We start from the raw sequence: 27,805 nt of genomic DNA, 5'->3' as shown, positions 1-27,805 counted from the left end.
CATTAGGGTTGTGTGGCTGCTCATTAGCATCTTGGCCTTTGTAATCTATAGCAGTCTGTCCTATATACTGCCTCTGCTGGAGGTCTATATATACGTGATCCCATGTGCTCCTCTAGTAGCACAGACTTTATGCTATTTGTACTTTTCTACTCTTACACTCTATTAACATGGATGCGATGGATTTGATCCGTGTCACACGTTCGCACATTGTACGGCCCGCGGTGGCAGGTTTGGCCTTTGTTTGAGTCTAGCGGTTAAGAGGGAGCACTTGTATATTGAAATTCAAGTCACCAGGCAGACTGGAGCATACAATGCTGGCACTTTCGCCTGTGGCAGGGATCCAGAATTACTGTATAAGTAGGTAGTTAGCCGTTTTTATTATTGAAAAGCCTCTGTCTGAAGGCCCCTCAGGCTTCGCTGTGTGTCTGGGGTTCGCTATACATCTCTTGAGGTGCTGGTGAAAGCCTAGTTGGCGCTGGTTGCCAGCTGTGGTCACCATCTGGCGGAGTAGCCCATGCCACTGCAAAGTCTGAGCAACACTGGGTGTATCCTGAGCTACAGATGTCCGAACCCAGGGGTCGGGGGTAGTGGTGCCGCAGAAAACCTCCACATACAGTACTTGCCTCTAAGACTGTGGTCAGTAGTCATGTTGAGGTATTATTTATTTATTTATTTTTACGCTTTTTAATTGTTTTAGCTTTTGTTTGTGTTTTTAAAATACAATAATAAATCTATAAAGTAAAAAGCAAAGAAACCTGGCACCATTTTATCAGTAGCTACACCCTCTCAGAGCATGCCAGGAAACAGATCATCTTCAATTCAGCTGTGCAAGTATAGTGGCACAGTACGAGACAAGGCCATGTGCGAAGTCCGACGTCACTAGGAGAGGATCACCACGGCAGACTGACGTTCCTCGTCACACTTGGAGGTCAATGAGAAATCCCTCAGATCTCATTGAAGTTACACGCAGTGAGGAGCGGTGGTGACGGAGCTGGCAAACGTCACTCTGATATACATGAGAACAAGGCTGCAGATTGTAGTCTATGTAGTCTACATAATAGAAATGACATTGTGTTTCCGGGAGGTGAGGGTGCAGGGTTTGCTTTTTCAGACAAGTAGGCCCCACATTATCTTGACTGTAACAGGATCCTGAGGCTCATCGTAAATGCCCCCAGGACATCTGTTGAGCAGTGGGACATTTCACCAAAAGATTTTGCAGGGGACAATTGTGAATAGTATTGTTTAAAGTGCCAGGCGCTTAGGTTAAAAGGAGTGTCACCAGAAACAGTCATACCTTGGGGTTCATGTGAATAAAACGCTTCTTGCTTCATCTGGTCGGTGGCAGAGATATTATCTTTTTTTCCTGATATGCTAAGTGCAATAATGGCATCACCTTTGCTCTTGCAGTGCCAGTTCTTCCACCCCACCCGCTCTGTTACATGTACGTTTCCTGGTCCTGTCAGGCAGGCTGGTATCTCTTTGTTGCGATGAGAACAGTGGGGACATCCTTATCACTAGCATATCAGGAAAAGTTTAATATCACAGCGACAGGGGGTACAAATGAAGCACAAAAAAAAATAAAAATTGGTTCACTTGATCCCTGGCTATTTGACTGTGCTCACAGTTCAATAGGGTCTGTTTTGGTGACACTCCTTTTTAAATGCGACTCAGTCCGGTATCTGCAGGGTTTTGAACCCAAGAAACATAGTAAACATGAGCCACAATCTCTATTAGGTTCAAACGGAAGTTTTTTCTTGTAATAGTGTTGTACTATCTCTACATAATGTATGTAGACAGACCTCTATATGGCAATCCATTGTATATCTAGCAATATATTCTCTAAGTGTACAATCTACTGATATATACACAGATTTCTCTATGTATTGTACCGAAGCAAGGAGAGGAAAAGCTTGCATGAAAAAAGGAAAGCTGCCCAATTTAAAAAAAAAAAAAAAAAAGTTTCCGTTCTTCAGGTCCCCAAGCATGTATGTATTTCTGCCTTTATAAAGCCCACGCCCCATTTAAAAGGCAACTCCTGTTTTTATGGTGATTTGTAACTCACGTATCACTTTGTTATGGGCTCTTCCAGGTTGATGTCTCAGCCTTACAGATGGGCGTGCACGTGGGTCCAAAATATATTGATTTTCTTGTCTTTTGTCCGAGCTGTATGTGGTTTTTCTGGTTTGACCTGTTCATGAATCCAACCAGGCCCTCTCAGCATGGCTCTTGTATGGCTACTCTGGTTTCGTCCCACACCATAGAATTCTCAGTAAGGTTCTTTGCTTTCTATAATATGGTCTGTTATTGTGTAAAGTCTGCTGTAGAAGTAACTTTATAACCATCCATCTACATCAAACCCGTATATAAAGTTTACTTATTTTGTTGGAATATAATATATATGTGTGTGTGTGTGTATATATATATATATATATATATATATATATATATATATATATATATATATATATATATATAATTTTTATCTCCCCATAGTGTTTTTGATTTTCTGTTGCTGTGGTCTATCCTGCAAATGTAGAATGCTTATTCGCAGCCGATCATATAAGCCAAATGGATCAATAGGAAACATAATATACATCCAATGGATAAAAATGTGTCCTAATCATGTGATAGTCACAAGGGCAGGTGGTTATACAGAAAGTATATACAGTGAAATGTCTTTAATGTGAACCTATCTGAGACTAGAATATGATACAAGAGAGAAGCTGAGTTCTGTGATATATAGGGTTACATGATAGAGGAGAGAGAAGATGAGCTCTGGTTATATAGGGTTATATGATACAGGAGAGAAGCTGAGCTCTGTGATATATAGGATAGAGGAGAGAAGCTGAACTCTGTGATATATATATATAGGGTTATATGATACAGGAGAGAAGCTGAGCTCTGTGGTTATATAGGGTTATAGGATAGAGAGAAGCTGAGCTCTGTGGTTATATAGGGTTATAGGATAGAGGAGAGAAGCTGAGCTCTGTGGTTATATAGGGTTATATGATAGAGGAGAGAAGCTGAGCTCTGTGATATATACAGTCCTATGAAAAAGTTTGGGCACCCCTATTAATCTTAATCATTTTTTGTTCTAAATATTTTGGTGTTTGCAACAGCCATTTCAGTTTGATATATCTAATAACTGATGGACACAGTAATATTTCAGGATTGAAATGAGGTTTATTGTACTAACAGAAAATGTGCAATATGCATTAAACCAAAATTTGACCGGTGCAAAAGTATGGGCACCCTTATCATTTTATTGATTTGAATTCCCCTAACTACTTTTTACTGACTTACTGAAGCACAAAATTGGTTTTGTAACCTCAGTGAGCTTTGAACTTCATAGCCAGATGTATCCAATCATAAGAAAAGGTATTTAAGGTGGCCAATTGCAAGTTGATCTCCTATTTGAATCTCCTCTGAAGAGTGGCATCATGGGCTACTCAAAACAACTCTCAAATGATCTGAAAACAAAGATTGTTCAACATAGTTGTTCAGGGGAAGGATACAAAAAGTTGTCTCAGAGATTTAACCTGTCAGTTTCCACTGTGAGGAACATAGTAAGGAAATGGAAGACCACAGGGACAGTTCTTGTTAAGCCCAGAAGTGGCAGGCCAAGAAAAATATCAGAAAGGCAGAGAAGAAGAATGGTGAGAACAGTCAAGGACAATCCACAGACCACCTCCAAAGAGCTGCAGCATCATCTTGCTGCAGATGGTGTCACTGTGCATCGGTCAACTATACAGCGCACTTTGCACAAATAGAAGCTGTATGGGAGAGTGATGAGAAAGAAGCCGTTTCTGCACGTACGCCACAAATAGAGTTGCCTGAGGTATGAAAAAGCACACTTGGACAAGGCAGCTTCATTTTGGAAACAAAAATTGAGTTGTTTGGTTATAAAAAAAAGGCGTTATGCATGGCGTCCAAAAAGAAACAGCATTCCAAGAAAAACACATGCTACCCACTGTAAAATTTGGTGGAGGTTCCATCATGCTTTGGGGCTGTGTGGCCAATGCCGGCATCGGGAATCTTGTTAAAGTTGAGTCGCATGGATTCCACTCAGTATCAGCAGATTCTTGAGAATAATGTTCAAGAATCAGTGACGAAGTTGAAGTTACGCCGGGGATGGATATTTCAGCAAGACAATGATCCAAAACACCGCTCCAAATCCTCAGGCATTCATGCAGAGGAACAATTACAATGTTCTGGAATGGCCATCCCAGTCCCCAGACCTGAATATCATTGAACATCTGTGGGATGATTTGAAGCGGGCTGTCCATGCTCGGCGACCATCTAACTTAACTGAACTTGAATTGTTTGTCCAAAATACCTTTATCCAGGATCCAGGAACTGATTAAAAGCTACAGGAAGCGACTAGAGGCTGTTATCTTTGCAAAAGGAGGATCTACTAAATATTAATGTCACTTTTCTGTTGAGGTGCCCATACTTTTGCACCGGTCAAATTTTGGTTTAATGCATATTGCACATTTTCTGTTAGTACAATAAACCTCATTTCAATCCTGAAATATTACTGTGTCCATCAGTTATTAGATATATCAAACTGAAATGGCTGTTGCAAATACCAAAATATTTAGAACTAAAAATGATTAAGATTAATAGGGGTGCCCAAACTTTTTCATAGGACTGTATAGGGTTATATGATACAGGAGAGAAGCTGAGCTCTGTGATATATAGGATAGAGGAGAGAAGCTGAGCTCTGTGATATATATAGGGTTATATGATACAGGAGAGAAGCTGAGCCCTGTGATATATAGGGTTATATAATAGAGGAGAGAAGCTGAGCTCTGTGATATATAGGATTATAGGATAGAGGAGAGAAGCTGAGCCCTGTGATATATAGGGTTATATTATAGAGAAGAGAAGCTGAGCCCTGTGATATATAGGGTTATATGATAGAGGGAGAGAAGCTGAGCTCTGTGATATATAGGGTTATACCATATAGACCTATAGACAGCACAGCTCAGCTTCTCACCCTGGTCCTATTCTCAGGACAGCAGTCCTCATCTGACAGGGTCACTTTAGTCTATTTTCCTGGATCACAAAGTAACAACCCTTTTACTTCTTGTAGATGTAGGGACATTGTCATGTTGTATAAATTGACTAATATGGCAGCTGCCTCTTCCTAAACCTTATGTTTGCAGCAGGAAGCCCAAGAAGTGTGCAGTCCTTCAGCCAGTCTTGTTGTTCTCCTGGCGGGGCTCTTCATGTTAGAACATGCTGCCTCCTCTCCTCCTCGTATCTCTCAGTAGTGAGGTCACCACCGTCTTACACAAAGTTTGTGAATGGAAAATTGGTTTTGTGTGAAAAGTGATTTCCGTGAGTAGTAACTGGGTTAACCATTAAAGGAACTTTTGGCTTCAGTGAAGCTGCTGCGTCATATCATATTTTTCTGCTTTGAACATAAAACATGGCAGCCTCTCTGTCCAGGTCTCCTGCGTTCACAGGCAGCGGACAGTGGAGATCATGGAGCAGACCAAGCCTTGCACTGTGTGCTCATATGAGGCTGCAGGAATGCATTGTTTCGTGTTTGCGTGGGTGGGGGAGAAGCAGATTTCACTGAGCAGAACAATTTGTTTGAAGAGTGAACCATCCTGCTGTGCTCCAGGCCCGCCTACCTCATACAGCAGGCTGTAAGAGGTTAACTGGCAGCCTTGTGCACCCCTCCCCAGTGCTGTGTAAAAGGCACATTCTGTGTTGGAGAGATATGAGTGTTCGGTTACTTTTACTCACAGATTACTTCTAACATCCGTAGTGGGAAGCTGCTAAACCCGTGTCACATAAACTCTTCCCGGCCCTGCGAAATCTGCTCCAATGGCTTGTGGGGCCAGCGCCACAGTGCCAATACGTGTGCACCGAGCTCGCAGACTTATGGAGTGACATCTTACAAATGTGGGCCTATTTTGCAGTTCTTGAGGAATGGCTTTGATCATTGGTAGATTGTTATCTTACTTGCAGCGAGTTTTCTCACTCCTGTCGTTCTGTATTTTTATGGATGGTTAGCTTGGCCCGTTTTTTTCTTTCTTCTAGGCATTGCCTTCTTGACCACCCAGATTCATGTTAGTAAACGTAGATATTCCAATTCTTGGTCATGTTCCTTTACTCCTTCTTTGTCATGTAAAACCCCCTTACCATTCCAGTATCTACTGTACTTGTGACGTTGCTGTAGTGGGCCAAGCCTGTTATTACCGCACCATTGCAGCCTCTTTAGTAGGGTAGGACCGGACCTCCAACTCTCTCCAGAGCCTCCTGGGTCAGTGTCACAGTGGTCGGCCTGCAATCTGAGGCATGGCACTATAATTAGCTTATTTCTGTATGGAGCTGTAAGATGTTAAAATTGCAGACTAAAGTCCTGGCACGATTCTTTCTCCAGTGATACGACCATTGGAGTGCAGACCATTATAGTCAATAGGGTTGCTCCGCATTCACACACTGATCCGTCTTAATGTTTAGTCTGTTCCTATTATCTGATGGGTTAAAACAGAACCAGTGTGAAAGTCCTTTAATTCTGCTCTGTATATTGGGATTTTTGATGGACTGTACAGTGGTATGGGGTTGTATGCCAGTGTTAAGGCCACTTATACTAAGTGAAAGGGTGCGTTCTGGCATGTGTTCCATCCTCCAAATCCATACCAAAAAAACACCTACATTACAGCCCCAAAAGGGAACTTGCGTCCTGTAGAGACTGCACAATTATTATTATTTTTTTTTCTGTATGAGGATTGTAACGTCCTTAGTGTGATTAAAAAGCGACAACGGTGAAAACCGCACAGAGACCACATCAGGAGACCACACGCCGATAAGTCCCATTGAATGGCTTTGTAAGACCCACCGCTAAAACCTGGGGCTGTAACTGGCGACCATGGCAGGAAGTTGTGGTCCCTTCTTGGCTCTGTTCCTGTAACACAGATAAAGATTAGCATCATCTGAAGGTAGACATTTAGACAAAGATGGCTGAATTTACCGATGACAGGAGGACGGGTCGACTATCTGTTGTGTAGTTGATGTGACAACAGTTCATTAGGTGGAGAAAAAGGGTCAGCGTTGAACATAGGCATGTCTGATCATTTCATCTCAAGGGGGAATATGTGACTACCATAGGTGTCCGTCAGCGGCTTACTCCTCTTTTTATATACAAAAAACTTGTTTGGCTGGACTGAGTGTTCATGTTAATGGGGGGGGTGTTGGAGAAATACCAGTTATTGAATGCATATGGCCAACTGGCAGGATAGTCCATCAGTATTGGGTAGGGTTGCCAGAGGTCTATCTGTCAGCTGGTTGAGGGGTCTGTATTGCTTATGTGAATTGGTCTGGCCTAGGTGCAGTACCGGGCATAGCCACTATACAAATTATGGAGCTGTTCCTAGCAATAAAGATACTGCAGCTCCATCAATCAGTTGATCGGCAGAGATCAACTAGGCCCTTCATGGTAAAGTCCAGAAAACCCCTTTAACGGATAAGATCTAACGCCATGTCATCCATCCCAGTGCCTTTATCCAGCAGAAATCCATATTTTAACTTTACACCTGAGGGAGGAGAGTATCATGGGACTTGGAATGAGTAGAAGAGAATTAGAGGAGATAAAGTTGTAGGTACATGGTCTTAGTGTACGTCTCAAGATTTTAGGGTGCATTCACACTGAGTAAACGCTAGCTTATTCTGAACGTAAAACACGTTCAGAATAAGCAGCGTCTAAAGCAGCTCCATTCATCTCTATGGGAGCCGGCATACGAGCGCTCCCCATAGAAATGAATGGGATGCTGCTTTCACTCCGAGCAGTCCCATTGAAGTGAATGGGGAGTGCCGGCGTGTACGCTCCGGCATGAGCAGAGCTTGCCGTATACGCCGGCACTCCCCATTCACTTCAATGGGACTGCTCGGAGTGAAAGAAGCATCTCATTCATTTCTATGGGGAGCGCTCGTATGCCAGCTCCCATAGAGATGAATGGAGCTGCTTTAGACGCCGCTTATTCTGAACGTGTTTTACGTTCAGAATAAGCTAGCGTTTACTCAGTGTGAATTCACCCTTAGTGTGTATTGGTATTAAAAAAAAAAAAAAAAAAAAAAAAAAAAGTTTATCCATGACATGTTTGCAACCACCTTGTATGTACGGACCAAAGTATTGTCCCATATTACCATGTTTAACTGTAGAAAATGGGAGCTGTCACCCCTCATTCAGTGGCCCCTGCCCGCCCTCCAATAAGTGAAAAGCTAACTAAGATTATTTTTAATCATATTATAGAAGTATTATTGGATGGTTAATAACTTTATCATACATAGGAATCGTTCACTGGCTTAGAGCGTCTTTACTGCTCCTCTCTGACCAGTCAGTCAGCCATTTATGAAGGAGTCAGAGTCAGTCTGTGGAAAAATAGTAGTTTACCAAGTCCACAGCCCCGGGATTGTAGATGGCTGTCTGCGTCAGGTTTGTTGAGGGGTCTCTCTCCTTAATACAGGCCCTTCCTAATACCTTGTAGGCATTTCTTGCACTTCATGAATCGTCTCACAACATCACATATAATGGTTACAGCTCACACCTCGTACGACCATGAACAGCAATGAAAGTGATGTCTGACTTCTCACTCACATGCGACAGGTCTGTCATCTAAAATGACATAACAAGTTTCACAAAAATTTTGACCGGAAACTTAATGTCGTTTCCTATCGAAGGTGACTATTACACAATTGGGCACCCATGCTTGCGACCCAGTAAAGCTCTGTAGCCTCTCTATTATTCCATACCATTATCTATACTTTCTATGACCCAACATTGATTCACCTTAAAGTGAAAGACCTGAGGGGGCTTTATATGACACATGGGTTTGGAGACCACCATATTGTGTGCTAGGCCTCTCCTTGGAGTGCCAAGTACTTAGACCATAACCATAGTGATAACTGTATTCTATGGGACGGATGAACGGTGCAGGTTCTATAATGGCGGCCTGCCGGAGGCCATGTCTGCCATAGATTTTAGAGCACCCTCATCACGTAGGTTTTAATTCCTAAGAAGACTTATTTTAATTTTTCCGCCTCTCGGTCAACTATAGAAAATCAATGTCTTGCAATTTACTAATGTAACATCTTGAAACAATTACAGATGACAATGTTATAATGTAGAAGCCGCTCAAGGTTCTCCGGCAGCCAGTTCCTAGACTCTGAAATAGTTTGCAAGGACAAGCTGTGTGTGGAGGTGGAGGGGAAGGGGGGAGCGCCGCCGCTGCAGATGTTCACTCCTCCTCCCTCCCTGCCCCCCCCCCCCCCTTCACATTTCTACTCTGACCTCTTTTACCACTAGAATGACCAGCTGGTCTGTGCCTAACAGGCCCCCGCCAGTGCTGGAGGGGTTAATGTGGGCCTCCGTTGCTAAAGCAACAGCTCAGCATTCTTCACAGCCCCACAGACAAAAGAGAGCATTAAGGCTTAGTGTCATTCATGTTGGAACAAATAGCATGTAGCTGCAGCCCGCCTGTGTTTTCCTGCCCGTTTCCACTGATACCGAAACAAAACAACGTACATCTTGGTATTTGTGGCCAAGTGGCTGGAAAAGTGGGCAAGAGTACGCATGTGCTGCTGGTACTACTCGAGGCGCACACCAAGAGCGCGGCCAGCGTGCCAAATACTTGTAATAGAGCAGAACTGGATGTCATACTGAGCCACCCAATAACTCTTCACACATGAGGCAGATTTTGGAAATTTTTGTTCATGTTCAATGCAGATGACTGCTGATATTAGTGCACAGCGGACATTTTTCCTGGTTGGCGAGAGTTGGTCATTTTAACCCTATAACCTGCTGTAGAGGATTAGATATACACCAGATGATGGCAGGCCAAGGCCACCCATTTTGGTAATTATCGGGGGCAGAGAATATACTGGTGGTGGTAGCGGCTTATTCCACTCTCCATACTTGCGTGTAGGGGCAGAATTGGATGATGTTCATCTCATGTATGGCAGGTTATTAACATATAAAGTCAGTCATGTTAAAACACAATTGCCTCTTCTTTCTTTACCCTGACTGCAGATCTTAGGGCAGAGGTCAGACACCATTGTACATGAATATCATGAATATCACCAAGTTTGGCTGCTGATCTAATGTGCACGACCATCTTTATTTCCTGTTCAGTGTTTTCGGGAGATGAGTGGTGCCAGAACTTTGTAGTCTCCACTTATCTCACCGTGGTGTAGGTGACTGTTTTAGTATCTATTAAGAAAATTGGAACTTTATCCAAAGTACACCTTTTCCTCTCCCTACAATTCTATGAATACATTTACAAATGGGTGTGCTACCATTCCTCTTGTTTCTACGCAGTCAGTGCAGACCCATGAACCCATCTGGTAAACCTGGTAATTCATTTAGCTTCTAGGAGGAATAACAGAGGAACGTAGAGCTCTATTGTTGGAAATACAGCCAATAGGGGACTGTCCACGCTGGAGGAGATGGCACTTTCAAGAATGCCTTTAGTTTTGCGGTGGTGGTGTGTATTATTATTATTATTATTTTTTTTTTTTTTTAATTAAAAAAACTTCTTATACTCCCTCTCCCACCATCCTGACAGGTATTTGTATGTCTTTTGAAAGTAATGAGGATTTTGATATGTAGCAATAAAAGGAAGGTTCCTCCTATCTATCTATCTATCTATCTATCTATCTATCTATCTATCTATCTATCTATCTATCTATCTAATATATATATAAGGAAAGCCCAAAGGGGCGATAGCAGGTCCTCTTACAATCCAGTGTATATTTCAGTCATACTCCACGTAGTCATATAAGGATTAAATTGACGGAAGATTGATCAAACTACAGATGTTAGGATATTTTTTATATATATAACTTTTTTATTTTTTATTTTGTATGTTCTGCTCGCAGTTTCCAGTTGTAATGGTATGACGTGTTATATACGTACTTCATCCCCCCCCATTAATGATGGATGTATGACTGTGTCTTATGCATAGCCATCACCCTACTATTGCTTCCTCTCACTTTTGGTAATTGAAGGTCTATATTCTGTTATTTGTCGTGCCTCACTATTGTGGAATCAATGATTTTTACCTTCACTTGGAGATGAGGCCTGAAGCCTCTTAGCCAGCATTACTTGAAGTTTCCCTTATACACTATATGTGAAGTCATTGCTGATCATAACGTCGATCTCTGTACATCTTGTTTTACTTTTTTTCCATACTTGGGGAGTAGTCGGACTCTTCATAGTGTGATGTATGATTTGTATTGTATGCTGAGACCCATTAGATTCTCCCTCCCATCTGTCCATATCAAGGCAGATACAGTGATGGAGAACAACTGCAGCTTCACCTCCCTCCTCCCTTATCTTCACTGTAATGAAATGTCTTTATTATAAAGTGAATAGTCACACATTCAGATTTTGCCATAGGCAAATCCAGTGTGTGTTTTATTTTTTATTTTTTTAAACTAAGAATCCACTGCAGAAATCTTAGCCTAACATCTGGATTCCTATGAGGATGTGCACAAGGAGTAACCCTATTATCTGTGTATTTCTGCTTAAAGAGTAGAACTTTCTGCAGTTTTTACAGTCTATATTACTCCCTGGTCTTTTTTTTTTTTCATCTGCATGTGAGTGGGGTATAGAACGCAGACCTGAAGGTTTACAGGATGTGAGAACAAAAAACGTCTCATTGAATTGGAGCCTATAAATGTCGCCTGGTGATGTCTCCCTGACCGCATTCTCCGTCCACACTCCCACTGGTTTGTAATGGGCTCCATCGGTTTTCCCTCAGGGCTCTTTTTTTTTTTTTTAATTTCTTTTTATCTTTTCACTGAGACTAGATCTGCAAACTTCACGATCCTTGCCATCACAAATTCCTGAACCTTTGCTGGAAGCGCATGTGAACAGAGCCTAACTTATTTCAGCTTCAGTGATGATATTGGCGATCTGTTCTGCTCCTGTCTGAGTTTTGTGTCTCTTTCCCCTTCCAAGTGATCCCTCTGCATATATAACTGTTACAAGTGGAAAGTATTAACCTTTAAAGCACGCCGGCGTGTTCACGGCTCTGCTCATTCTCAGAATTATCTAGGTGGATTAGTCTCTGCTGCAGCGACATTTCCTGTCCGCAGTATTCCTCTCCACTATTTTCTCTCATTACCTGTATCAGATGGGTCTGACTCTCATATTTGGGCCTTGTATGTTTGGTGCTGTTGGTAAACTGCATGTTGGTTATCCCATGTACTAGTCTACTGTGTTAGATCAATCTCTACTATCTGTCTTATGTACTCAGTTAAAAATCTAGATGTTTATAGGCTAAGAATATTGCATGACCTATCCTAAAGAAAGGGCACTAATATCAGATTGGTCGGGATCTGGCGCCCCCATCCCTCATTGATCAGCAGTTACCTGATACAAAAAATGGAGCAGGAAGCAGACAGCGCTGTAATGTGTAATGGCGGAACAGAGTTACTGTAGCTTAGGTTCCATGCAAAAGAATGTCAATTGATCTGCATTACCTGGTCTGACCACTACACAGAGAACAGTGCTATCTGCTTCCTGCTCCATTTTCTGTATATGAGCTGTTGAGAACAATTGATCTTTGAGTGTTCTGGGTGTCCGACTCTCATGAATCCTAAGGATAGGTTATCAGTCTTTTTTTTGCCTGGGAAATTATCCTTTTGGGCCCCACATTGTAGAAATGCAGCTTTTTTTTGTTGTTGTAGTGTTTTTGAGCCAAAGCCAGGAGTGAACTGAGTTGAAGGTAGAAGTATAAGAACTTCCTATATATTTCTTATCTTTTTGCGCAATTCTTGGCTACTGCTCAAAAAACCTCAGCAAAATCTGCAACAACAAAAAAAGCAGCATTTCCGCGAGGCCTCAGCCTAAGACTGATTTCTGTAATAGAAAATCAATTCTATTCATGTGAATGGGTTTGTTTTGGCTTAAAGTTTATGGATTTCTGCAAATTCCCTTCAGATCCATGGGAATGGTATTAGAAAATTCTGCATCAAAGTCTGCAGCGTGTGAATTTACCCTAGGGTGAAATCTTAAGATGACTTTCTTAATATTAGGTATATGATGTCCACTGTGGAGTCCTAGGTGATGCCGATGTGGAGCTTTCTCTGTATGTGGCTCGCTTTGCGGTTATTTTGGTATCTCGTGAATTGCACCTTTTAACTGATTTCTCTCTTGAAAGCCAATCCCAGATCTTTTCACCCACTAGTGAAACAAGTTCTTCTGGTTTGTAGACTTGATTGGGTTTCTCAGGGTGAGTCGGGAGTAGCAGAGTCTGACAAGACTGCTTGCTCATAGCTTGTACGGGTGTCTATACGGATGGCGAATTTCACCATAATGCCACTTCTGTTGTCCGATGACCAGTAACTGCAGCCATTGTTACCGGAAGTACATCTCGTGACTGGCCGCCTGTGTCTTGGGGCCTGTGAGGAACTAGCCTCGGGCTACGTCAAGTGTCTTATTGTGTTCAGAGTGGTAAGACAAGATAAGCTGTAACAGGGCCATGTGAACACTTCCGAGACTGAGCACATCTACACGCAGGATATTTTACAAGGATAGTCATAATTGTTCAGTGTCAATATAATGAATGGGGCAGAATTGCAGTACCACCCATAGCCTGTAGACAGTCGTGGCAGTGTTTTTAGAAGAAAGCAGCCATGCTTTTACTAATCCTGAAAAACATTGTAAATAAGAGGATACACTGTATAATAAAGGGTTTTGGGGGTAGGTGGTGGGGGCAGTACGTGGATTCAAGAATGTCACATACCACCTTCTTCAGGTCCTGGCTTAGGTATAATGCAATAGATTAGCGTAGTTTATCCTGTAGTGCCCATAAAGAGGGTATCCCAGGTAGTGACATCATGTCTGTTGGTCACATGACCATGTTTTAGCTCTGATCCATTCATTTGAAGAGGACTGAGCTTTAGTATGGCCCTGGATGTGATGTCACTTCCTTACAAGAGAAAGTAGAGCTTTTTCTGAAAAAAGCAGACCTGTTCTCTAGTTCTGGATCACCCCTTTAACCAGAAATGCAACCGTGGTTGCTGTAACCCCTCATACATATAAGGCTTGAAGGTGTTATCCTACATAACAAATGTCTGTCCACTGGGGTCTCACTGTGGGGACCCCCTCCTGTCATGACACATGCCCCTGTTAGCATGGCGTTGAGGGCGGTGGTGTAAGCATACAGCTCCATTGGCAATCTACTGTATTGTTCAGTCCCATAGAGAATGAATGAAGAAATGTCGCATATGCTCGGCCACTTCTTCTAATCTGACATGGACATTCCTGTGATGGGCCTTGATCTCAAGCGATCAGACCCTTACCTATTCTGTATGGGGACATGTTGTTGTAGGCTCATCTTCGCTTTTAATGGAGCTCTCCAAAATAAATTCTACACGGCCTATACTTGCTGTTGTGTGGTTGAATGAGGCCCAGACAACCCCATGTATGTACATTCACTGTCAGTTCTGTCTGCCATAAGATGTAAAATTCCTATAAATTTCAGAACGTGTAACATCACCCTGAAGTTGGTCGTACGCATTAGGTTATTAGCCAATGAACATCTGGCTATGTGACTTGTAGATGCCACGATTGGTCATCCATGGTTGGCCTACGGCAGGCTTTATTATGCTAAAAACAAACAGGTCAGCCATGTTTGAGATCTTTGACCAGCCATTTCCCATAAATGCCAGTGGACTGATCAATAACTTCTTGCTGATCGTGAGCCAACCTGAGCAATATTCAGCAGATCTTAGCCAGTCTTTGTTATTCTATGCATAAAAGGGAAAGGGAACATATACTCAGCCAACTTGCAGTGTCAAATCAGTCTCCAATATTTCGTTTCCCACTTAGATTCTGAAACTCAGCTCGGAAATACACTCCCTCGGCCCGGAAACCTGGCTGGAATCAATTTTTCTTTGTGGATATATCAATTTGTTATTCTATGGCTATGGTCCATGTCCCACTAAACCTGTGTAATGGCCGCTTCACTTCACCCTTAGCTTGTATACGGATCATGCCCGCTAAGTTTTAGCATTTCACCAGTCAGAACATTTCTACGTGGTCCCTTCCTGTTGATATTATTTCCTGTGTAGTTAGAAAGTGTTTGACATTGTGCTTCTGGATTCTAGTTGGGGCTGAAGAGACTTCACTGAAGGAATTGTTAGGACAGAGCTTCCTGGTGCTGTTTATTCTCGGAAAGGTCAGGATTGTCAAGGGTTCTTGTATATTTATTGAGCAGCAAACTGTTTTGAAAACTTAAAGGGGCGTGGACAGGGATTTGGTAGAGTTGTGTTTTTCAGCTTTTTCATTTATAATTAAGGGGGCGTTCACACTTGTGTCTGGTGTCCAAATATCCTGCATGTCCGACTCCGTGTCTGTCCAAAAAAAGCGGATTCACGGCAGAGAGGCTGTAAACGGACACCTGCGGATTGCTTTAAAAACCCATTGAAGTGAATGGATCTGTTTTTCTGATATTAAGGCGAATTCACTATGGATGGACAATAGGTGCAAGTGTGAACACCTAACGTAACATTGCAGTTTTGTCACGAATAACATCTTTCACTTGACGAGGTGGCATTTTGGGCATTTAGACCACGAGATAAATTCTATGCCCAAAGTGATAAAATTACTTTAGATCGAAAGCCAGCCCATCAACTTTAGACCCCTGACGTTTTAGACACCCCTCCCCCTCACCAAACTGGCCCTCTAAAAGAAGTCCTTTTACCGACCCCCACCAATTTCACCCCTTTACATCCTTCAAGGCTCGGCGCCGCTGATTCTGCTGCAGTTGGAATTTTTTCTCTACCCTGATCATTCCCAAGCAATCGTTGTTTTTGCTCATTTCTACTGTCTGCAGTCAGGTGGGCGGTCCCAGTCTCCCTGCTCCAGTTGAGGACCACCCTTCTGACTGTATAGAGCATAACTGTGCTGGAACTAGCAACAATGATTGCTCAGGAACGGTGGGGGGCTAGAGAAGCAATTCCAACTACACCAGAATCAGTGGGGTGGATCCTATTGATGGATGTAGAGAGTTGGGGGTGGTGAGAGGTACTATCAATTATTCCTCTTAATGGCCTATTTATTCATTAGACCCCTGAGTACTCCCCTAAAATTCATCAGTCCTTAGAGCAATCTCTAAAATTCAGACCCCAGACCAGTATTACAGCATATAAAGTGTGTACAGGTCATAGAGAATCCTTTCCATTAATGGCCAAGTTGACTTCAGTGGTCAGTATAGCGCAGCAGGGTTTCTTGGACATATATAGGTTGCTGACTGATGTGACTGTAGTCTTCTTTTACAGCACCGCACATAGGAGTGATTCCATGATCTGTATATTCTCCTACCATGGTATACGGCAGCCATACTACGGCTGATTTCTCCCAGTAGATGGCTGGCTCAGAGTTGTATTTGCTGTGTAATTGGAGAACCTGGCCTGTAACAGAGTAGCTGGATTGTCTTGTATGAGATACTAGTCTGCACATGCCTGAGGGAGACGTTCCACCAACCCCTCCCCGCTCCCAGGTCTGTAGACCGAGCGCCTGCCCTCTGTGTCATACTGCACGGTCACTGTTTACCACACAGAAACCATCTTATGTCTTCAAGGCCCTCACCATGTCACTTCACAAGTCATTATTACCTCTCGTTGATCTTTGAATCTTATGAGCCAAAGCGAAAAAAAAAAATTAGGTTTCCTTAGACACTAGTCTTATGTCAGTGGAGGAATACAGGGGACTGTGTGAGACTATCCTGCCGACCCATGCGTCCTATATCCATATGAAATAGACCGCACACATCTCTATTCTATGTAGCCATAATACAGCCAGTGTATATGGGGTGCAATAGGCAATGCTGTTACCAAAAAAAGTCAAGTTCCTTGTCCTGTACTTCCAGCCCCGTCACTCTACACAGTGAATGGGATGTATGGAAACAGCTGCATGTATACACCGGGCAGCTTCCATAGAGTGTAATGGAGAGCGACTGTTCATGGATGGCCGTCTCACAGCCTGATATCAAATGTACTGCGCACCCTCAGCTAGGGTCAGGGGGTGCATTTGAGTTCCCCTTAATGTAGATTGACCACCACAGCATCAAGGCTCCTATGTAGACATCTGAAAACATCAACATGTAGGACTTTATACAGATCTCTTCTGCTTTTATTGTTTTATGTCCCTGCAAAATGGAAAAAAATTCTAAATCTGCATTTCTCTTACACAGTGCAATTGGTGTTCAGTTTAAGTAAGGCCATGTGCACGCAACGAGGTGCATTGTCGGTGTTCTAGCTATGTTTTTTTCACGGCTAGCATTCATTTTTATGGTCCCATACACACGACTGTGTTTGTGGTTTGTTTGTTTTTTTTTTTTTTTTTTTTTTTTTTTTTTTCTTTGGGGGGGGGGGGGGGGGGGGTTTATGGGGCTGGAGCAAAGCTCAGAACAGATCCTATTCCTGTCTGGTTTGCAGCCAGGGCTCACTGGAGTAAAATAATGGTTTTTGGAGGCGCAGGCGGACAAGAAAATCGTCCATGTGCCATCCATCGTAAAACGTAGTGTTACGTCGGATGTCCATTTTAAAGTCTGAAATGCAGTAGTATACAGCCAGGAGGTCCAGGTAGTTCCTGGAAATATATAGTTATATTTATTAAAGGGGTTGTCACAGGTGAGGAAAAGGTGATGTATGTGAGAGACGTCACCAGTCTGTAGTCGCCTCCGAAGCCAGTGATTCGCCTCTGTGATCATGTGAGCCGATCCATGTCGATATTGCGGCAAGTTCCCAAGAAATGGGACAGGGACTGGACCTTTAATGCGCTTCTATGCGCTTCTCCAGTAGACAGAAGGATTTAGGTCGAAAGTAGGGCCTGTCCCTTCAAAAGCGTGACACTTGGGAGTCATTCCAGTTCAGTTCTCATCTTGGTTGTCACTCAGCTTTCCTACAGTCATGAACCAGTGTGTATAAAAGTCAGGGGACTTGTCATTCAAAAATATTCCAGTGTTGCTGCATCACTGTCACCCAGCTTTCCCAGAAGCAGATAACCTGCTTGGATAGATTAACAGTTTGAAGCCACCGAGCACTAGCATTGTGAAGCCTTGTCCATGTGAACAGGAGTCACTTAACTTTTTATGTGTGAGACACTGGATCCAGGTTTCGTGTGGGTGTAAGCCTTACTCACCCATTTCTTTGTCTCTCCCAGGCAGATAGAGGTGATACTACTGTACATTATTTATAATGGGTGGGTGTTGCACTTTTGATTCTAGAGGTGAGCGGACAAACCTAGGAGGCAGCGTGATTTATGATTTATCTCCTATATTCTCCAAGTCTGCACTAAACACCTGATCCCCGAATCCTTAAAACTACAGGCAAACCAACTTATAAGGTGAATCTGCTGGTCTGACTCATCATGGTGTCAATGCTGATACTCATGTCATCTATAGACCTACAGTATCTGTATCTGCTGTAATGCTGCCGATTACGGGCATAATGAACGGCTCCGGGGTCCTGGTGTAAAATTCCAGCCTGGTGCCGTCCATAGCAATGTTCACCTCCTTTTGTGTTAGCACCTCGACCATAGACTCCGACCTTGACTATACAGTCCGACCTGTTGTTCTCTTTTGACAGTGGAAGGCTAATAGTCATAAATCTTCTCCCTCCAGTGCACCAGAGGACATGAGTAATAAATGTATAAAGCACAAAGTGGCAAATGATCAGCTGTATTCAGTCACTCATTCAGCTGACAGTGGTTGGAAAAAGTCTAACGTAATCGAAGAGTAATCTGAGGTCACGTTTTTGGTAGACAGTAGTTTTCAGTTGGCCATGATAAAAACTTATTGTATATTTAGCTAAATCTAGTTGGCCCAATCACCCAGCTATGCCACAAGTGGCTGGTTCTTCTTTCTTATTTATAGGCATCTTCAATTCTTTCCATCTGTCTCTATTACTTGCAACTTATCAAATCTATCTAAGGTCAGACTACGCAGAGTTTGTAGTCTGTAATTACGGAGACGCAATCGCTTCCATAGTCGCTTTAGACTCATTGCAAAATGTCTCTCTATATATCCAGTGAACTGAAGTTGTAACCAGAGTAGTTGTGAAGGTGGAGTTCCCCTTTAATTTTAGATTCTTTTCTGGTATTGTGAGGACATGGTGAAATCTTTGACCCTTGACTAAGACTCCTAGTCTTGATGTGGTAGTAGCTCTGACACTCCTGGCACATTTATTACTTCATATATACAAGGTGTTCTCCATTTGTTCAGATCAGTCTTTGCTCAGTTGAGAAATAACAGGAGGACCAGGGGTTAGCCGAGGGAAACTTAAGGTGATGTGAGGTCTAATATACAGTATGGATGGATGCCTGCCAATGAGGTGCACCAAAGTGATGACGGCAAAGAAAAAAAAATCAGCTGTTGTGACCGCCGGTATCTGGATTATTACTGCCAACCCTGTAATTTCATATAATGACGACCATAAGCAGCCCTATATACATGCTTGTACCATACAACATTGGTGGAGAAGTAAGGGGCTACCGGACACCTTTGATGTGTCCAACCTTCATGAAGCAAAGACAAAACTCCAGTCAGATCCATTCTGATTTTCCTTTATATGATACCTGTGTATGGCCCATATATATTGGTCCATATATTGATCCTATAAGGGTATTCAGCTTTTAACATGAAACTTCATAGGGAGTTTGCATAGCCTTTTCTTACAGGGAGTCTGTCTGCAAGGCTGATAGGGTCACCTGAATCATACAGTGTTGTCCCCTTGTGAATTGCTCCTTCCATTGCCGAGATATCACTATTTTTGTCAGTGTGCATTTGCACTCTCTGGAGCAATGAGGGCGTTGCCCCTTTTAAAGGGCACGTACTAAGTTTCTGTCTACAGGATAGGTCATAAGTGTCTGATCCTTGGGGGTCTAAACTTTGGGGATCACATGCCTGCCCTCATGAGCTCACAATCTAAGTGCAAGAAGGGAGGTAAAAGTACAATGGTCCGGCGTCCTGGATAACACACAGCTGTATCTGTCTGTTAGCCGGTATCTGTGTATGTACAGATATAAAGTGCATTGATATGCAGGGTTGCTGTTAGATGAGGCCAACAGCGTCTGAAGACATGTTGGGGTAGTAAACTCCTTGTCCATAGTAAAGCATTCCAGAGAAGTGGAGCAACTTGGGAGAAGTCTCATACAGGGAGGTTCAGACTAGGCAGAACGGAGAGCACGGGTTGTTTGGTGTGACAAATATCAGGTAGAACAGGAAACAGTGATTTACTAGTAGGAAGACTGGATAAGAAAGGACAAGGAGCTCGTATTATGTCTGTAAAAATACATGGACGGTTGTCATAGGAAAGTGAGCTGCAAGTCCATAGCACGAGGACTGCTTAGGCTGGGAAGGCACGTTTATCCGGAAAGGTCACCATAACCACAGTGGAATTTATTTGGCTGACACTTTTGAGCGGAGCTTCTGTTTTGTGTGGCTGTGGATTAAAATTATCGCAACGTTTACATTGACTGCCCCCTGGTGTATAGTTGTGGTGATTACAACAGCACATCATATATTGTTAGCTTAGTTACAATGTGCAAGATATGCCTTGCAGCATCTGAGAGTTGTGCCTATGGGACCCACAGCAATGTCCAGCACAAATCAAATCAAACAAGCTTTATTGGCACGTCCGAATAGATATTTGGCACGACACTGACCCCTAGCTATGACTGCCGCATCTAGGACAGCGACTGATCCTGTGTGTGCACGGCGCTCCATTCTTCATGTGCTTGGCTGTTTCCATAACCCTATAGATAAGAATGTAGACCGCCATACACTGCTATTTCTCTATGGATTCCCTGCTCTGATACTTTGGACAACTAAATAGTTGAAGGGGATGTCCAGGGTTTAGGATGTTATGGCCTATCCTTAGGAAGGGTCATAAATCTCTGATTAGTGCTATGCTGACAACCCATACTATACATAACACAGGGACCGAAGCAGATAGCTCTGCTTCCTATATAGCGCCAACTACTTCTTTTCCTCTATTGTGTAAAGTACAGGTGTTGGAAGTGGCCCCCATAAAACAGATTGAGGCAGGGGTCAGGTGTTGTCCTCTCTCTGAAAGCTCCTTTAAGATCGCTGCTTGCTGTCAGTGACTAGAAATCTTAGCATCTGGTTGAGCTAAATACACCTCTGTTTTCTGGTTGATTCTGAAGGAATTGATAAAATACATAGGAGCAAACCCTTTGCCTATCGAAACATTCAGGCTATGAATGAATATGAGCCTTTCCAATTCACTGATCACATTTACAATTTATTTATTTATTTATTATTATTGTGTTTCATGAAGAATTTTCTTCCTGTAGCTGCCTTTTCTGCTTCAGTGTGTCAGTGACTATAGCCAAGTAATTTTTTTGTCTCTTTCTTTCCAGCAGCTTCATGAAACCGTTAAAAGAAAGCTGGATAGTGCAGCTTCCCCTCAAAATGGAGATACTCAGAATGGATATGGCGATATCTTCTCGGTGGCCAAGAAGCTCCGACATGATGACGGACTTACCGGGGTGATCGGGTCATCTAATGGGATGCCTCCAGTGTCCCCCCTGCATCAGCTGGACAATAAGCCTCCCAATACAGATGCTTTGCAATTAAATGGTAGCCATCCTATTGGACTTGATGGAGTCAATAAGAAGTGTCTTCCAGATGCAGGTTTGCAGTTAAATGGCAACGGTGATGACGATTTCAGTCTTTGCATTGGCAAAGAAATGAAGCAGGAGCCTGTAGATGACTTGCCATGTATGCTTTCTGGAGTTGGCGGGTCCATGTCGCAAAATAATTTGATGCCTGACCTAAACCTGAACGAACAGGAATGGAAGGAGCTCATTGATGAGCTTAACAAATCCGTTCCCGATGAGGACATGAAGGATCTTTTTAGCGATGACTTTGAGGACAAAAAGGACAATGATGCCTCAAATTCTGCTACGCAAACCCCATCGACACAAGACATTCATATCAAAACTGAGTTTTCTCCTGCAGCGTTTGAGCAGGATTCCCTTGGATCACCACAAGTGAGGTCGTCGTCTTGTGGGCCATTTGGCGGGACTCCTTCAGTGCCTACTAGTAGTTCATCTCCAGCGGTCTGTGCTTCTCAGACTGTGTTCCAGCAGTCTTCTCAGACTGTGATCGAACCATCCAACCAGACGGCAATGCAACCTACAAGCCAACCGCAAAATGTGCAGAGACCTTTACCTAATGTATTATTAAGCGGGCAGGGATCTGGAACTACCAAAGAGATGTCCTCAGCGCACCAGCTTCAGCAGATTGCAGCCAAGCAAAAGAGGGACCAGTTACTGCAAAACCAACAGCAGGCTCAGCAGGTCCATCAGTCAAACCAGATGAGCAACTGGCCGCAGTCCAGATCTTCTCAGAGTCCTCTGGGCGTTCCATATAGCATGGACAAGCCATCCAGCCCTTCTGTTTACCAGCAAGAGTTCAATAACCAGAAACTTATGATGCCTAACATGAACAAAAATTCCCCTCGTGGGGGTGGCTCCTACCTGCAGCCCAACCACGTAAACATGATTGGTCATAAACCTCCGAACCCTTTAAATCCCAACCAGTCTGCGGGTCCTAATGCCATGCTGGACTATGGCAACACTATACCTCTCTCACATTATGAGGCTGACTGTGGTCCGGGAGTTGTAGCCCAAAATCAGAACAAGAATGTAATGATGTCATATCTTCAGCAGCGACAGCAGCAGTCCTCGCAACAGCAGCAGCAGTTACCTCCTCTGACGGAGGAACAGAACCGCATGTTCATGATGAAACAGAAGGCTGGAATTGCATATAGACCGATAGTATCACATGGGCAGGTAAGTGCCTTTCCATTATCTTCAAGGTCTCATTTGTCCTTCACGCATATCCTGCATAATATGAGGAATGAGATTAAATCTGGTGTGGGTGTTTTATTGGCCAGGGTTTTGCATTTGCCCAAACCTTCTCACCAGAGATAAGATGTCTACCAGTTGCTTATTTCCCCTCTCACCATTGAGAACACATGCACACTCGGCAGGGCCCAGTGTGCATGTGTATGGGACAGTCTGGAGAAATATAATCTCTCAAGTCTTTGGTTAGTTTAAGATTTGAGATATCTCTGTGTGCAGCTCTTCATAGAGCAGGTCAATGACATTAATGCAGAATAGAAGGCACTCTGATGTCATCCAGGTGCAATGGGTTAAAAAAAATAAAAATTGCATCCCCCTCGGGTTGTACACCTAGTAGTGTGCATGAGGCCTGAGACTTTGTGCTATCACCTGTAAGCCTAAGTTTACACATAAGAATTTGGTGCAGATTGTGAGAAGGATTTCACTTCAAAAACCATTCCAAATTTCAGTCCGAATTAGTCTCCCCTTGTTTTCAATGGAGGGCAATAGTGAAGTCTGCGGCCACTTGCCACCTGCATTCCTTTCCCACCCTGTATAGTTTCATTCAGCTGAGCATGCCCTTTTAGGACACTGTTGGTTTTCAACCTTGGTTTCTTGTATCGAGTTTATGGTAATAATGTTGTATTTTCTGTACAGGACCAGAATCCACAGCCCAATGTGCCTCGCGTTCCTGTGTCAGTGGGAGGTCCTGGAGTGGTGTCACAGTCCCCTGCGGTGTCCATGGCTGGGAACCACGCCAATGCACCTTACCTGAACAGTCAGCAGCAGCAAGCTTTGATAAAGCAGCAGCAACAGCAGCTTCTCCTGGAACAAAAGCAGCGAGAGCAGAAGCAGCAGCTACTTCTGGAGCAGCAGAAACAGCAGTATCTTCTGGGGCAGCGACAACAACAACAGCAGCAGCTCCTGGCAGAGCAGGTATGTCCTTGTCATGTCAGGCGCTGACACATCGGGATCCTTTGAACCTGTTTGGTGATTTGCGCTAAGTTTACTTTACTTTCTAATTATTGTGTGATTTTTTCCTTCCCCCTCTGCACCTACGGTAATCATTGTCAGCAGTGCATGCCCTGCCAACAAGGGATAGCACTTCAGTCACCGCTGGGCACCATTACACAGGGCAATGACTGGACCTATCAATGAGCTTTGAGAGTATCATCACTAAAAACACTGATGATTGATCCTAAGGATAGGTCATTGGAATCAGATTAGTGTGGGGTACAACACCTGACCACCTACACAGAGAATGGAGCAGGAAGCAGACTGCACTGTTCCCTGTGTAGTGGCCAGAATAGGTATTGCAGATCAGCTCAAGTTCCTCAGTTCCACCACTACTCAGAACAAAGCATTCCGCTTCCTGTTCCATTTTGTGTAGTAGTTGCTGAGCACAGACTCTCATCAATCTGATATTATTGACCTGTTTTTAGGATACGTAATCAGTAGCGTTAGGGGGCGTTTACACTACCGTCAGTGTCCGCTGCTAATGTCCATGAAAAATCTTGTGCGGACATTAGCATTGGATACTAGCTGTGTCCATGACATTTTGCATTGATTTAAATGGAGATCGGGTGCGTTTTTACTGTCCGTGGGTGTCATTAACTGTCCGTTCGCAAAGATGTCCGACTTTTCAAGCGGCAAAACCCGACATGTAGGTTTTTTCTGTCCGCTTGAAAAGTCGGACATCTTTGGGAAAGGACAGACACGGACTGTAAAAGAACACACCCGATGTCCATTTAAATCAGTGCAAAATGTCACGGACACACAGCTAGTGTCTGCTGCTAATGTCCGCGCAAGATTTTGAACGGACATTAGCATCGGACACTAGCTGTCGGACACCGACGGTAGTGTGTACGCTCCCTTAGCCTTTAAAACCATTTTAATAGGTGAAAGCCATTTAAGGGTAAAGCCCCACATTGTGAAAATGCTGCCTTTTTGCCACTGTGGTAACACCTTGTTAAAAAAATGCTGCAGTTTAAAGCACTTACAAAGTGATCTAGATTTTGGCTAATCCCCTCCACACATTGCAGAAAAATGCTGCATTTTTCACAGTATGTCATGGGAACGCTGGCGTTTCCCCAAAGGGTTTAATGAGCAAAGAAAATCTGCAGATAAAAACACAATTGAAAATACTGTGGTGAAAAAAACCGCAATGCATTTATACAATATATTTGATATTCACTATAAGAGATGTTTTGCTTTATGTAACATACAGTTGTAAGTAGTAAGTGTTTTCTGGACAATTTTATTTGGCATTTGTGACCTACAGCGCGTTTAGACCCAGCCGTTCTCCTGCAATTTCTGATGCCTCATATTCACACCATTGAGTGTTTGGCTACTGTGTGACCTTTTACTTTGTTTTCCTTAAAGGAGAAGCAAAGGCACCAGCAAGAGCAGCTACAGCGGCACCTAACCAGACCACCCCCTCAGTACCAGGACCAGCAGCAGAACTCCTACCCACAGCAGACAGTGGGCCCGTTTCCAGGTGAGGTCAATGAGCTTTATCACATAGAGATCTACTTGTGCGATGTTGGGAATATACCAGAAAAGAGGGATAGCCTGCAGTATACGATAAGAGCACTGAGGGAGGCCAATATTGTAGTATGACACCACTAACAATAGGTGATGGGTGCTGCTTAACGTACATCAGAGGCATGACCAAAACACTGAAGTCAGAACAACATGGCGTTCTATGGCGAAATGTCTTTGTACTGCTGTTCACCGCTCATGATCATGTACAAAAAAAAACGAATGAAAAGAAACAGAATAAGACTAAATGAGGATACATGATAGCGATGTATACAGCTAGGTAACATTCTGTCACATGCTTTATGACTGCTAATCCAATAATCGTACCAAGTATTGAACGCTTCACATTGTGGAGTCGGCAGTTGTAAGACAGCTTGCGCTAGGTTCACACTAGGGATTCTGTCCCCTATTGTGCTTAAAATATCTGGAGACAAAAGTCCTATAAGCTGGACTTCATCTCTCCACCTGGTGGATCTAACTTAAGGCGTTTTACTACTGAACAACTGCAGTCGTGTGCTATATCATGGTGGACACTGAAATGTCATGCCAGTTCATGCACAAATTTCTCCCTCCTACAGGTGTTAACGTCCCATACTTGCTACGATTATTGGATTTGCAACCATAAAGTATGTACCAGCCTCCCTTTTAAGGGTATGTTCGCACAATGGAATCTGAGATCAGAGCGTTACCATGCAGAAAGACGTGCTGGATTCTACTGCGAGTACCTACTGCCGGGTAGGGGCTGAAAGTGTAGAGGTATTTCTGGCATAAGTCCCCCTCCTCTTCCATTTCGGGCAAGACACACTGTCCATCTTCTGGAGGCATTTACAGAAGAGCAGAGAGAAATGTTTCACCAATCGATCCACGCTGCAGGCAGAATCCAGTTATACCAGGCATCTAGGTGTTACTTGAGCACAGCAATACCTTAACACTAGCTTATGAACAAGGGCAGATGGGGTGTAATGTATGTTCAGAGTCTAGGTCTCTGGTCATCGAAAGGGCTTCAGCATCTTCAGCTACTTCTAACCCTACGGACAAAGGTAAGCGTGTCGACCGTGACTAAAAATAAACCAAACTTCTACAGTGATTCTTCTCTTTATATTTTAGGTTCAACTTCAGTCATGCCTGGGGTGAACAATATGGCACATCAGACTTCAGGAAGCCCACGCATGTTTCCCCAATCGCAGCCTATGCTTCAGATGGCAGGGGGGCATGCAGCTGTTCCACCCTTGTCTTCTGTTGCAAGTTCTCAAGAACGTGTGGTTTCTCAGTACCCCAACATGCAGAATGTGCAACGTAGTGGAATGTATGCCATGGGATCGGGTCTCCCACAAATGGTTCCAAATCATGCCCCACAGAGCAACCTACCCAATGGACAGCCTCAAATACAGAGACAGCCAAACCTGGGTCAAGGAAACACACTTCCCGCTGGTTATGGACCAAACCCCATGGCAAATCCTGCTTTGGCAGCGCAGCATAATAAAGCAGGGATGAACCCTGCTATGGCGAAGACTCAAATGCCAAGAATGCCTGCTGCCATGGCATCACAAAATGCAGGATGGCAGCATCAACAAATGCAAAACATTAATAATCCGGCTCAAGCAAATAATGGCTTGGCTGCTTTCAGCGCTGCCAATCCTGGTTTTCATCTCCAGCAAAATCATCACAAGATACCCAACCAACCATTTGGCCAGGGTATGCCGCAGGTTGGTCTAGGAGCTGGTCGACCTATTAACTCGTTGAACAGTTCCGTCCCTGGTCAGATGATGCCAAACATGGCTTCCCAGCAAAGGACAAATCCTGCCACTCAGCAACCGGCGCCTAACCAGCAGGTCCTACCTGTCATGAACCAAGCAGTGCCAGACTTGTCAGCGTTCAGTCAAAACCCAGGTCAGCAAATGGCTAACCGAGCCGGACTTCATTGTAATCAGAATTACCAGGTGAGGTCGACGGGTCAGGAACTGCCGTTTGGATTTGGCGGACAGTCGGGCAATGCCGCCTTACAGAGCTTGTCGGGGGATGCTGATTTGTTGGACTCTTTACTCAAAGACAGGACTTCAGCAGAAGAATGGATGAATGACTTGGATGAGTTTTTGGGGAACCATTGATACCGAGCCTCCGTTTCTGGGTTGTTTTTTTTTTTTTGTTTGTTTTTTTTATACATTGGTTTTGAGAACATTTTAGCGCATTTTATATATATATATAAAAAAAATATGAAAAACTAAAATGTAAATTTCTTTTGGACCAAAAACCTGTGCCATTGAGATACTGTTGTCCCTGAGGCTGGAACATAAATGGCCTGCTGCTTCCTTCCCTACCCCTGTTGACCGCAGATGCCTGGAGCATGTTGTGGGTCTTTCTGCTCACCAC

The 27,805-nt window shown here is 43.5% G+C and overlaps 1 protein-coding gene across 2 annotated transcripts in view; it reads left to right on the top strand.

Annotated features, from left to right (window-relative positions):
* The window catches only part of MAML1 (mastermind like transcriptional coactivator 1), a 54,988-nt gene extending 27,431 nt beyond the window's left edge, over window positions 1-27,557 (top strand). Inside the window, exons 2-5 of one of the 2 annotated variants that reach the window (XM_075274975.1) lie at window positions 21,410-22,843; window positions 23,552-23,830; window positions 25,277-25,391; window positions 26,543-27,557. In XM_075274975.1, coding sequence (XP_075131076.1) covers window positions 21,410-22,843; window positions 23,552-23,830; window positions 25,277-25,391; window positions 26,543-27,543 — 2,829 coding nt within the window. In that variant the 3' untranslated portion in view covers window positions 27,544-27,557. Of the gene's footprint in view, window positions 1-21,406; window positions 22,844-23,551; window positions 23,831-25,276; window positions 25,392-26,542 lie in introns of both variants that reach the window. The other variant, XM_075274974.1, reaches the window with a different exon arrangement.
* Window positions 27,558-27,805: the final 248 nt, after the last annotated feature.

This window comes from Leptodactylus fuscus, chromosome 5, assembly GCF_031893055.1.
Source record: "Leptodactylus fuscus isolate aLepFus1 chromosome 5, aLepFus1.hap2, whole genome shotgun sequence".
NCBI classification, from domain to species: Eukaryota; Metazoa; Chordata; class Amphibia; order Anura; family Leptodactylidae; genus Leptodactylus; species Leptodactylus fuscus.
Note: the sequence above shows the minus strand (reverse complement) of the source record. Positions and strands in the feature narration are given on the sequence as shown.